The sequence below is a fragment of the Cystoisospora suis genome, assembly GCF_002600585.1.
Source record: "Cystoisospora suis strain Wien I chromosome Unknown contig_910, whole genome shotgun sequence".
Lineage (NCBI taxonomy): Eukaryota > Apicomplexa > Conoidasida > Eucoccidiorida > Sarcocystidae > Cystoisospora > Cystoisospora suis.
This window is the reverse complement of record NW_027153711.1, coordinates 22,878-35,802: the sequence shown is the minus strand read 5'-3', so window position 1 is coordinate 35,802 and position 12,925 is coordinate 22,878. Positions and strand designations below refer to the sequence as shown.

The 12,925-nt window shown below is 50.3% G+C and overlaps 1 protein-coding gene across 1 annotated transcript; it reads right to left on the bottom strand.

Annotated features, from left to right (window-relative positions):
* Positions 1-291: 291 nt before the first annotated feature.
* CSUI_002175 (phosphatidylserine decarboxylase) lies at positions 292-8,016 on the bottom strand. Its single transcript, XM_068062377.1, has 9 exons — positions 7,294-8,016; positions 5,529-5,580; positions 4,996-5,216; positions 4,381-4,578; positions 3,359-3,661; positions 2,371-2,703; positions 1,546-1,645; positions 1,081-1,254; positions 292-820 (listed from the first exon to the last, which is right to left on the bottom strand). Exons 1-9 carry the CDS (start codon positions 7,795-7,797, stop codon positions 555-557), a joined length of 2,151 nt encoding a protein of 716 aa, XP_067925649.1. The 5' UTR covers positions 7,798-8,016; the 3' UTR covers positions 292-554.
* Between the last annotated feature and the right edge of the window lie 4,909 nt (positions 8,017-12,925).

Sequence of the window (12,925 nt, the reverse complement as noted above, 5' to 3'; positions counted from 1 at the left end):
CCCCACTGCCTCTACTCCCGTCACAACAAAGAATCAATCGTCCACCGTTCCCGAACCGGAAAGCGCGAAGTGGTTGGCTGCATGACTGTGAACCATAAAAAGACGGGTGGATCCCTCCGGATAATAATATTGTGCTATTGAGACAGTACTAAGAAAAAGATGACACAGCAGCCCCCAGCAGAACACTCGGGCAGTAAGATCCTGAGGAAAGGAGGGCCGTGACAAAACACCGCCCGCAAGCAGCACGCTTGCGGATCTCAGTGACGTGTTTTTGTGAAGAGCAGATAGAGTCTTTGAAGAACACAACGCTGTGCACACTCACATAGCACAGCATAGGGCAAGGGAAGAAAAAACGAAATGATCATAGCCTGTCTCCAGTCCCGACCATACCTCCACAGGCAAAGGGCAAACTCGGAAGTACGCTGACACGTGTGCAACCCTGCCTTCGGGTTGTCTAGTCTTGTTGAGATACATTTGTAATCGAATGAGACCGTCTGGCTTGTGCTGAGTTTCAGAACCGGGTCACTCCAAATCAGACGTCCGTTCAGACACACTCATGCAGACACGGGCGTCGCGTAAAGCGGCGTAGTAGCCAAGTCAGCATTCGAAAGAGTCACAACATCTTGAACGCGTTCTTTCTTCTCAACCAGCGACATCGGGCCGCATACGGTGGAAGTTGGCCCTGCCCTAGGCATGCTCTTCCACTCAGTTTTACATTCTCCCTTCAGCCGAAGAACTCCAGAAATCACGGAGAGCTGAGGCGACTCCCCGTTAGAGAACGTTCCTGACTCCACACGGAGTTCCACTTGAAGCTCATCTCCTGCAAGACAGGTCAAAACGACAGAGCAAGCATAATGGCAGTGCCGCGCGCGACGGCGCAACCCTCCAATCGATAGAAATGCTCACGGAGTCCTCCTCTCTACAAGCAGCATCCATGTCCTCACCGCGAGATGTGGTACAGACGCGGACGAAAGAACCAAGTGTCTTCGGAACCGCTGAACAGTAGGCACCTAGCTTCCGCACACATCTGGAGAATCAACAGATAAAAATGGTTGACGTTGATGTACGGTGCTTGCTTACCTTCAGAAACCCGCCAGAAGGCAACAACCCCCCGAGTGTCCTTGCCAAGCTTCTCATCTCCAACGCAGCCTTTGAAAGGAGACTCGAAAAGAAGAGCTTCTTTTCCGTTCACGGGTATTTCAAGCTCTAGAAAGCTGACTCTTCCCTCAAACCGCAGCCCGATGGTGTTCTTCGCTACAGAAACAGAAAGAAACCACAGGACAAGAAACACTCTGATGTTCTACTTATCAACTGTCCTCTAAGTCATCTTTCGGCTCCGCAGAAGTGAGCGACCTGGCGACACGCTGACGCGACATCCGGCAAGGCCAGCGGCTTGCCTAGCGAATCAGATGAATATCTTCGGTTCCGAACAATGAGAAAGAATTGCGGATTTACGCGTACGAGCAGAAGAAATTTTTAGAAACTTCGCACTCGCTCGAGTAAAGAAGCCGACACCCACCTCCTGACGTGAGTAGTCATACATACCTCGGAAGCATTTGGGAACATAATGGCCAAGCTTGTCCTGTCCGCCCGCACGATCGAGAGCTGCTGGTTGACTAAGCTTGACGACTGCTGGATTGCGCTCCTGTACGTGACAACGGGAGTACAGAGACATCGACAGATGTGGAAGGACGTAAGGACACGGACAAAGGACTACACTTACGTCCACGGCTACAAATAGACGGACAGATAGTCCGAAAGAGCTACTGCGAAGTTCGACGGACTGATTGATATACATATGTATGGAATCGGCCTAGAAAGTCGAGTACGTGTATCTCTAAGATGCAGAGATGGGCAGGCGAAAGCGAACAGCACAGATAGGTAAACGCGGACATGCAGAATCACTAAATGAGAGAAAAGTCTTCCTTCCTCTCTACCGAAGCCCTTTCTCGCGTGATTGCATGCACACAGGGCTCTCGCCTGGAGACCTACCCACCTACCCCCAACTGAGAGCTTCAGAAGCTCTTTCCATTTTGAAGAAGAGAATGTACCTAAGCTACAGTCTCCTCCGTACGTCCTATTGATCTATCCCCCCGGTCATGCACACACAAGTCGGTGCAAGCAAAACCACCCGTCTCTCCAGCCTTACTGAGACAAAGGACGACGGGGTTTCCCCCGTGTTTCTTGTGAAAGACTCGTGCCTTGGGTGTCAGGCCAACGAAAAGAGCGTGAGAGACGCCTGGCTAACGCCAAAACAGACAAGGTATACCTGACTAAATGATCAGATAGATGAGTCTATCTATGAATGAAACAAAGATGATATTTCGGTACTATCTTAGTAACGGTAGAAAGAGTGATTGAGATACTTACAGAATTCCACTGGAAAAGGAGAAACTTCCCAACCGCATAACGATTTCCTAAGCCTCGCTCAATCGCCCGAATCTTCTCTGCCCAGACGCGACCTTCTTTCTTTCTCCAGTCAGATCGCACGAGGGAATTCTGACGCAGCGGTTCGTCATATTCTGGGTGTTGTTTCAGTGCATTCAAGTACTGAACTGGGTTTTTGTAGTTGCTAAAGAACGCGTTACACCGCTCTAGCAGCTTGCGAGGATATTCAGGGAGGACTGCCAATGTCTCGCCCACTAATGCATGCGAGCATTCCCCTATGCTTGTGATATCCACATCCCCTGGAGCTTCGAAGGCCTGCCACGAGCAGAGGGAAAGAGAGAAAGTACACACAAACTCCACCTAGTGTGAAGGGACGACATACAAACACAACGCTTGACACATAACTGCACTGCGGGCTCATGATAGGTACCACATAGTAGTTGGTACGCGGACAGACTCAGGAAGAGATCTAAGCATGCATTATCTGTTGAAGGCACGTAACGCAAAACACACCTTCATGCACAGAGAGAGACACTCGCATTCAAAACATTCTCACTATAGTCAGGGGATCGCCATCCATTCTAGAAACACTCCCTAGGCGAAGCGACGCCCAGTGCGGTAGAGAAATTCATCATCTCTATCACCAAGGGGGATGGATGCTGATCTCCGCGTATCGAACAACGACGAAGCACCACTAACTGCTGAGAGAATCATTTTCACTCCTATCTACTGTTCATCTCTGAATGTCCTTCGGCCAAGTAAAAAGACGCCTACGGAGCTCCCGTAGCTCCCCTCCTTCCCTTCGCAAGTTCAAATCTCCTTTTCCATCCTCAGTAAGCTATCATTCCTCTCGTCGTTTTTCTGAAGTTGTTCATTTCCTCTGCATCTTCTTCGCATATTCCGATAGGAATCATCACGACTTTCCCCCTCTTATTCTGTTTTCTATCGTTCATTCAATTGCGCAACTTACCAAGACAACCGTACTGCCAAACCTAAAGGCACTGACTTCCTGACCCATACACAAAGGGATGTCTACTTTCTTCTCTTCAATGTAGTTGATTGCCTCGGGTCCGCATGCTTTCGGTCCTCCGCGTGGATGTAAAGGCTTGTCCTCCCAAGCCAAAGACAATCCACCGACGAACCGCGCTGCGACAAGATTCATAGAAAAGAAGAGACGCTCTCCTATGCTCAAGGGGTCCCACGTCCCCAAAAGACTTGTACGCTCGAAGTGATGGAGAATGCCTTCACGACTCTCCAAGGATTCTCGATTGACCTGTGAAAAATGATACATAAGACATGACGACAATGAAACAGAAAACTTTCAAGTGTCACGAGACAAGTGGTAACCGAGGTCACCCTGGGGGTTCAGCCATGCCATTCGATACGGCTGAAATGATCTTCTCTCAATCTTTATTCGACTGTTGCCATCGTTATCCTTGTGATCATGTAGAGATAGTTTCTTTTAGGCAACACTCTCCCTTTTTCTTTCGGAGAGATCACCTATTTTTTCTTGGAGTGCTTTTTGGACACCCCGAAGTGTCTATTCTAATTCTACCGGGTTCGAGAGTCTGTCTACCTATGCTATCCGGACGGTATTCGATTTCTCTCCTCTGCATGCGGAGGCGCCAACACGTACCAACCTTTCGATTTGTCGACGTGCGCTGTTCACGAAACATATGTGAACGTAGATTAAACGTAAGAAGCCATGGCATGTCTATGTATGGTTAGGCAACGACCTGTATGACCCGCACGTCCCTACATATTATTATAGCTGGTAGAGATCCTGTGAAGATAGATCTAATCCTCTTTTCCAACTGGGAATGTTAAAGCCACCCCACCCCGGAGGGAGCACACAAAGAATCCGACCATCAAATCAACGAGGGAAAACAACAAGTCTAGATCTCCCGAGACGGAGACAGTGTGGCTAGAACACTAGCAACATGCTTAAGAGGTGAGAATCTTTTTCATAGTTGTTTTCCATGATAGACTTACGGATGGCGTGCATCCAGGAATATAGATTTGATCGGTGACATGCCAGTCTGCGGGAGAATTGAATCTGTGGTAATCTCTAGGTGAAAGATAGTGGATACTCAGAACCAGAATGTTCCTAGGATATTGGAGCTTAATCACATTGTCCTTTGTCTCATCTCCGAAGAGAAATCTTCTTAGATGAAAAGTCGTCGACTTTACCTGAGGAAAGACCAACAGAGAAACATGGTAAGCTGACAACCCTCATGCAAAGACCTCTCTCACCATCTCCCTTATCGGCCATACAGAATTATCATAGCAACTACTCGTTCTCTTCTTTTTGCCCTCCACGCCACTCTCCTTTGCTTGTTGAGTTGACGCGTCCACGTGAATCGAGGCCGGATTGTGAGCTGCAAGCTAATGCAGCCTCCCTACGACTTAAGATACTACACACATAGAAGAGGAACAAGATTAAGGCAGGGCCAGGCTTCACGTACGTCTATAGGGACAGTGGAGAAGGTATGATGTAATTCATTTGTCTACCTATTGATATAGATATATATGTATACGTGGATATCTATCTACTTGTATGTGGGTGCATGTGTATCTGTTTTTTTCTCTTTAGCTTTTGTCTCTTACTTGCGGTACGGTATGGTGACGTATGTAGCCATCAGCATCAGGTCTGATAGAAAAGATATTCTGCAGGACGGCATCTGCGGGAGCTGCAACGAGAGCTTCAGGATTCCATGGCCTTAGGGCCTCGACGTTGATAGGGCGGGTAAAAAAGTCTTGAAGGCTTGCATATTCTGCTGCTGAATGAGATGAATCGACATCTTTCATGCTCCTCGCTTCTTCCCGATCTAGACAACAAAATCCACACGCAAAAAGACACACACTAGGGATGTGAGTCAAAACGGGGATAAGAAGAGAAGCCTACGATACTCCTGACCGCATGCATGCATGCGTAGAAGGGAATGTCACATTATCACCCTTTCTACGACTTCACATGAAGACGTTCACTCATCTTAAGATGTCATTTCGAAAAGTCTCTTTCCATTATGATCTTTTACCTATACAAGAGGAATGCGCCAGAACACATCTGGATGCGGGAGGTAACTGTCTAGGTACGTTCATCCATAAAAGCTAGATGCTAGAGTAACCTCACTACTTACCGATGTTATAGCTGTTCTTGAGACGGGAGATCAGCAGCTTCGACATAGATGTCTTGACAAAGCCACGGACAAAGCTGGAGGTGTTTCTGAGGTCATCAGTCCAACGGGTCTTAATGTTCGCAGCTGTAGTGTATGAAAAGACGCGACAAGAAGGAGGAAGGGTTACTGACTGGAAAGTCTAACAAACATACATTCGCCTGTACATACATGTATACACATAGTAGAAGATACATGGATGCAGAGATATTATGCATACATATACATATAGAGAGATGTTAGACACACACGTAGATAGTAAAGACACATAGATGTACATGTGGACATGTATCACGTGCGTCCCTCACCCTCACTCATGTTGTGGTGCTCGACTTGAAAGAGTCGGCAATAGTAGGGTATGTTCCTATGCGGGCAGGTGTATATATATATATATATCTGTATGTACAGTGTGAGTATAGGCGAACGTGAAGTCGCCGGATGCGCCATAGTAATTACATCCGCGGAGCCCAGCTAATAGATATCTCTCTGAACTGAATCAACCATAGATGCGAGGCTTCTCTGAACCAAACAAGATGAGAGAATGTGACCTTGAACCAAGCAGCCAAAGGAACCTACTTCTGCGATCTTAAAACCTAAGGAGAAAGAGAAAAACCATTCTACGTCGATGACGTGTACGTACACCCGACTGATAGTACTGGTGCGGAAGATTACAATCCGTTTCACGCGGAAGTAGAACAGAGGTGAATAAGAGGCACAAAGATCCAGTCAGACCAATTAGAGCTCCTTCTTCAGTCGGATCATCACGACAAACGAGCCTATCCAGTGACCTATCTTCACGTACCTGTGGCCTCAGCTACAGCAACTTCACCCTGTCGACATTTCACATACACAGACAGAGCAAAGACGAGATAGAATCCGATTGAAGAGATAGAGAGACAAAAGGAGAGACTATATGCGCATGGGAATTGCCTAATACTCCACTCAAGAAGCGGAACCCAGGTACAACGCGTGAAAGGCACTGTATCCTCCCCTCACGTACAACACCTATGAAACTGTTTTCTATGCCTACCAGAAACTATGACGAAGTCTTTTTAGTTGAACTAAAATGACATACGTAAGAGGGGGGGGGGATGCGCTTGAATGTAAACCTCCTGACATCCCCGCTGACAACTCCTCCTGAGAGAAGCCTAGCCGCATGGAAGGTGCCGCCAACACCGGCCTACCCAGCTATACCGCTCAACGTGCACCTGCTGCAGGTGTCCGAATGCCTACAGCATTCCAGAAGTCGACCGAGCCTGTGTGACTCACATCCGAACACCTAACTACGTAAGTCGCGACCACCATCTACGTAGCCAAACCAGGATACACTTGACTAAGAGGACTTGAAGGTGACCTTATTTTGTTGAGGGAAATCGAGCTGTATGGTCTTAGCGAGGGCTATCTCTCTAGGCTCTGGCATAAATACAATAGGACAGTTCCCCAGAAGCTCTTATTTGGAAGGGTAGAAAGAGTACGTGCACCCCGGAGTCCTAGCTGAACTACGGAAAGGTAAGCATATCTACTGTCTGGTCTGTTGACTGTTGTTGTACCAGACCAAGACTTGAAGGTACGGTCGTGATTGACAGAAACGAACGGTCGTGTAAAGCATATCCTTCGGCTAGTAGACTTGTTGCTCATAAATAGCTTCTGATGAAAGGGACAGCAAAGATAATCCATCAAGCGGAAGGCAGGACACTCCGCCACTAACCACCTGGGTAGGTGAGCTTACAAGATCAGGGAAAGTCCAGAGAAGGGGAGTTTCCGTCCAGATTTCTTCGCCATTTTCAGTGTTTTCTTCTTGCCACCACTGATGCAGAACAACCGTTGGATCTTGCTCCCTTCGAATATACCACGGCCTTCTCGCTGCTACAGCTGCTGCAATTGGTTTGAAAATTTTACCTTTCCTCCGTATGAAAGGCCTAGAAAGAGCTGTGGCAAGGTCAGCGAGACCTTCTTCAGTGAAGATATGAAAATCTGTGTTCGAACACTTGTATGTGGATAAGGACGTGGGAAATGAATGCATCTGTTCGATGTCGACTAGAAACTCGGACAAGTGCTTCCCGAGTGTCACAGGGAAATAATACATGGATGGAAAGACACGGGCTAACTCTTCAGCTCTCGGGAGGAAAAGGAAATAGCCGTCCTTGGACCCAACCTCTTCGCGTCTGCCGCCTCTCATCGGCAAAATATGCGGGCCTCTATTCAGTCTGTCCAACAGAGAAGCGACTGACATTCTAGTGGAGCTCTGGAACGTAGAAAGCACGTAATGCTGCTCATTGCTGCCTCTCTCTCTGGCGGGTGACCGCGGCCCAAGAGCGGAGCCACCGCGAACTTCTCCTTCCCCGGATAGCCATAGAGTCGGAAGACCGGGTGGGCTTCCTGAGGTCGGCAACACCTCAAGGGCATTGGTGTGAAGAGCAAGATCCTGGAGTTTATTGTATTCTCCGCGTTTCTGAGGAACAACGAGGTGTAGAAGAAGAAAAAGACATACAGTACTAGATAACCGTGTGAACGTTGCTGCCGGTATAACGAGCTCCACTTCCCCGATATATCCAGAGGCACTACCATGCCGAAGTGAAGAGTGTGACAAAAATACGTAAAGGCTGAATCCACACAAATCTGCGTACACATAGAAGAGAACCAGCAAGTGTCCCCGGCGCACCCCGGAACAGCCGAGATTTGCGATAGTCGATCAGCGCACTGTACAGGATGCGTACAGAGGTCACGCACCGTTGCTTGTTACTGATACTGGTTCTGAAGAAAGGTGTACGGTTGGTCAGCCCCAAAAGGGTGCCACCATATGTATAAGAAGTGTGACATTCCTTAGCGCTTTACCATGATCGTACCGGGAACACAAGTAGTGTTTCACCGATGAGCGATTTCAGAGGAGTTTCGCGAGCTATCGCAGCAAACTGAATACGAACACGACCCTGAGGGCCCTGTGCTAGAGGCGTCCATCTCGAAATCCGAAACTCGCCGTCCGCATCTTCTAGCGCAGGTCGAAGACGGTGGTGCAGTTGGAGTTCCAAATCTGCGACGGTCAACTGTCCTGCAAGACGTGCGGGGAACTTCAAGAGTGCTGCAGTCTCGCCGCAGAAGTCCTGACCCCCCTGTTTGGACGGGCACCTAGCACGCAGAGCAGCCCGGAACAGTGGGAGGCCTTGTCCCGACAGATTGGGAGAGAAAGACTACCAACAGCGAAGAAACCTCAATGAACTCTCGGTACCAAGATATTGTTTACCGACACACCTAAGGAACTAAGGAACTAAATACCCCCCGGTAACCGTGTCGCCTTCGAGTTATGTCTGGGTAACCATCTTTGTGCAACTCGAGGTACCTGGGAACTGACTACGGCGGAACAGTCTCTCAGTCGTGGAACGCGTGATCAACCTAACTGCTAGGCCCGAGCAAGCAAACGATCGGATCCCCGTAGGGGCCGTCCTTCGCTATGGGGGGCCGTGCTCTCGTCTCCAAAATTGCCCAGTCTCAACCAAGTCGGCCTGCTTAGACAAGCCCCATCTTGGTGACTTAAGGGTACGCTTTGAACAACCTTGCTTCGATGAGCTATCCCATACGAGGTAACGCAACAATCTGCCTATTGAAGTACGGGGTTGACCTCACTTGTTTAGGAAGAAAAGCCGGGACGACTCCCCATCGTGATCCTCCGGTTTCTCTCCTGAGGTCCCCGGAATGAGGAAACTGACGAAGAAAACGCAGGTGACTAGGGTTCCTTTCACGGAGAAAGCCTGTCGGCGCACGGAACAACTCGGAAGGCCTTCCATCTGGACGAAGGAGCCTGAGTAGGGAGGAAATCTACGGTGAGAACAAATATACTAGACACCTAGGAAGACAGTCGTGACTCCGCTGCTGTCACACGATGAAGTCAAGTGATGGTGAAGAATGGAGCCCGAGAAATACGTGATGAATGAATGTGCAACGAGACGCATATGTTCGCCGCCCTCTTTTTTGCGACGAGACGTTCTGCCGGAGCCGGGGCCGCCTGCCCCTACTGGATGGCAGCTCTCGAGCCAACCACGTTGGGTACCCCTGGATTAAGCCTCCTTACACAAGCCTCGATTGGTTATGGAGTCCGCTCCAGACAACATACCAGGGAGGAGACCTGACGTCTAGTGTTGCTTGTTCTAACCGTGGTTCAGCTGGCGTAAGTTCGTGATTCGCGACGAGTCGGCTGCTATAACCGCCTGAGCCTGCCGGCCTCCCGCCAGCCAGCCGTCAACGAGAGCACCGAGTGTAGATCTGGGACCCGTATTACGTTCCACAAACTAAGGATCTTCCATTCTCCAATGGAAGTCTTGCGGCACTCTCTGGCTGTGGCTCGTTTTAGAGGCCGTGTCGAGAAAAACAGTCTACACCATTTATCGGGACACTGCCGACTGGACGAGCGTGTACATCAATACAGCCGTGGTACGCTCTGCAGAGGAGACATCGAGAAACGCGATTCACTGAGATTCTGGTGGAGGGAGCTTCTGGGCTGTTCATTGGAATCTGAAACGATGCTTGGGCTTTTCAGGGCGTGGTTGACGTAGTGGAGCCCAGGGTGGCTTTAGCCGCCCTTATTATGGTGGCCGTGTCACAAGCTGCCGACAGCTAAGCGGGTAGTTGATCAGAATCTCGTCGGCAGGTCGAATAGCTTGGGAACTGCTCTCTCTGTCTCAGGACTGTACCTGTGCAGCCTGCAAAGTGAAAGAAGAAGGTTTGCTGGTCGACCGGAAGCGTAACTCGGGAACAAAAGCCCGCTCAACCGGTTAGCCATCCTGGACAACAGAGGGACAACCACATATCAACGGAGGGTCCACAAAGACGCCGAAGCGCACGGAGAGGCTTTCTGTTTCGCATCGTTGCCGCGCTACTTGGGGACTCCCTTGGCGATGCACCGGCCGCGGTCTGACATTCAAGTCTACAGCTCGGTTACTGATCGAAAACCGGTGAACAGCTCTGCATCTTCTCAGAAGGAAAAGTCTTCGCCAGTACTGCTGACTCTTCTTCACTTCTGGTTCTTGCCACTTCCCGTAGTTTCGCCACCTGTTCCAAAGGAAAGCAGAACGAGTTCGCCTGTCGCTGTTTCGGCACCAGGGCGCTAAAGACAACTGCCTCGGTGTGGCCTCACTCGTCGCAAGAAAGATACGCCGGGCTCCCGAGTTACCTTCATTGTGACGCAGCGTCTCACCCGGGGAGCCCCTTCAGCGCAGGCGTTTCCTTTCCTCTTGCGATGGCAAAGGGGAGATCCCGGCTGGGGCTCGGTCTGCGGCACCCATTATGCACCGTTTGCTACCCGGTTGTCCACCACCTGTATTAGAAGACTGAAGGGCTCTAGATATTTCCGCCCTATCAACATAGCTAGTAAGGGCGGCTTGGGCCTAAGCTACGAAGTTCTGATCCCGTGAAGCGTGATACTACTCGTACCCGCTGCAGGACTCATTGCTCGCGGCAACGCCCGTACAGTGGAACGGTAGAGTTCTCTGTTAGCTCCTGAATGGCCAACTGTGTAGTTGTTTCATCTTAAGAATGGCAAACACATCTCTTTACCTGATATAGCTTCTGTATAGCACGAATGCGCGGAGCTGACACAGCTGTGAAGGCGTCCCGTACTTGCAATGGCACGGGCTTGAAGTGCTTGAGAACGGCGATGCTGTGACGCCCACGCGGACTCGACACCCTCAGTCGCATGACGCGGGGTTAAGGCGGGTGTCCTCTGCTCCTTCGCAACCTGGAGGAGCAATAGAAGTAATACGAAAGAAGTTTGCCGATAAGTGTCAGGATAACAGGGTCTCTTTTGACGGTCTTCTAACAGCATGAGGAGTTTTGAAGACGTTTACCGGCGTCGACCCTTCCTGAGAGGGATACCTCGAAGACGGCTTCCGACTCCGCACACTCCATGACCATCAAGATTGCGGGGAAGGAGCCCAAGAAGCGTNNGAGAACAACTCGGAGGAGGCCCTAGGAGACGGAAGAAGCGTTAGAAAGACAGCCACGAAGGCACTGGAGTAAGTGGTTTCAATGGCGCAGCTTGGAGAGTCCCTCGGCCCTTCAACGGCATTAGAACCGACAGAAACTTGCTGTCTTCTGTAGTGCCCGGGCCAATGGCGAGTTAACCTGCTCATGAGCAGGCACTGATTCCGCCGGGACAAGGACCAGGGTCAGAGTTGTCATGCCCGCTTTGAGAGGCACGACAGCGACCCAGCGATTCTGTATGCTTTTGCGCGCACTCCAAAGCGGTAATTGAACTATCGAAAAAGAGAGGAACTCCTTCTTCTGGTGTCAGCACGCGGAAGCGAGCAGTTATACACTGTGCTATTCCAGTCTTCTTCAATGTATGGAGCTTCTCCGGCAACACGATATACACACGATGTCGCAGAATGCAAGACGGGTCGTGACGGGCGAACTCCTTCCCTGCCTCGCGGGAGACCGTTTGTGATACACTCTTGTAGTGAAAAGCGTGACTATCCCCGCCGCCTTGCTTAGTCGGGCTGAAGTGGTTGTAACTGACACTCACGAGGTTGACCTTTGTCTTCACAGTACGGGCTACTCTCAAAACAATCTCCAGACGAACCGGGTGCCTGGGCCGGGCGGGCCACGGACAGAACAGTACACAAGCCGTCACGCACACCCACACACCCCCTACCGACACAGGACCAGTCCGCGGTTCTCAACTATCACCACTTAATGCGGCACGACACGCTCCAGTGGGCAGGCAGGTAACCCGGGAATCCGAGAATCCTGACATCGGTGGAGAGCGGTATCATGCCAAGCCAAAGTTCAGCGCGTTGCCCTGGCGAATGGCCCATGAAAAGCAAGTTGAGAGGCAAGCTGTCCAGCAGACGATCACTCGCGTCACCGGGTGTATGGGTGAGTTGAGAACCATTTTCCGACTATGGCATGACAACGTACGTTCCGGGGCTCAAAGCCATAGTATCATGCTCCCCACGCTTGCCTGTCGGTCACTCGGCAGCCGGTTTTGAGAGCTGCAGGACAGCTTCAGACCGCCAAGGCCAAGCACTCTTAACTCTGCGTAGCAAACTTGGACTACCATCTCCCTTGGTAGCTCGGAATATTGTGGCGTCGAAAAAAACGCTTAGTGAACCTCTGTTTCACACTCGTAAGTCTACCTCTCGAAGTTACATGCGAGAAAGGGAACTGTGCGCGCGTGGTGTTGTACACCAGACTTGGAAAATCCGTTGGGTTACCTGGCCTGCCTGTGACGACCGTCACCTGCTATTCAGCATGCACGGTTCCTTGAGTCAAGGGCGCTACTTCTCAGGTGTCCTATGACCCTTTGTCTGAAAGAGAGGGGAGTATAACTCCTCGTTCTACACGACTTGTCTGTAAGGCAGTCAAGAGAA

Coding starts and splice junctions, on each gene's coding strand:
- CSUI_002175 (XM_068062377.1), bottom strand. CDS start 7,797: ATGTCAGTCGCTTCTCTGTTGGACAGACTGAATAGAGGCCCGCATATT. Junction 5,217..5,528: donor CAAGAACAGCTATAACATCG/GTAAGTAGTGAG, acceptor TTTGTTGTCTAG/ATCGGGAAGAAGCGAGGAGC. Junction 3,662..4,380: donor TTCCTGGATGCACGCCATCC/GTAAGTCTATCA, acceptor CATTTTTCACAG/GTCAATCGAGAATCCTTGGA.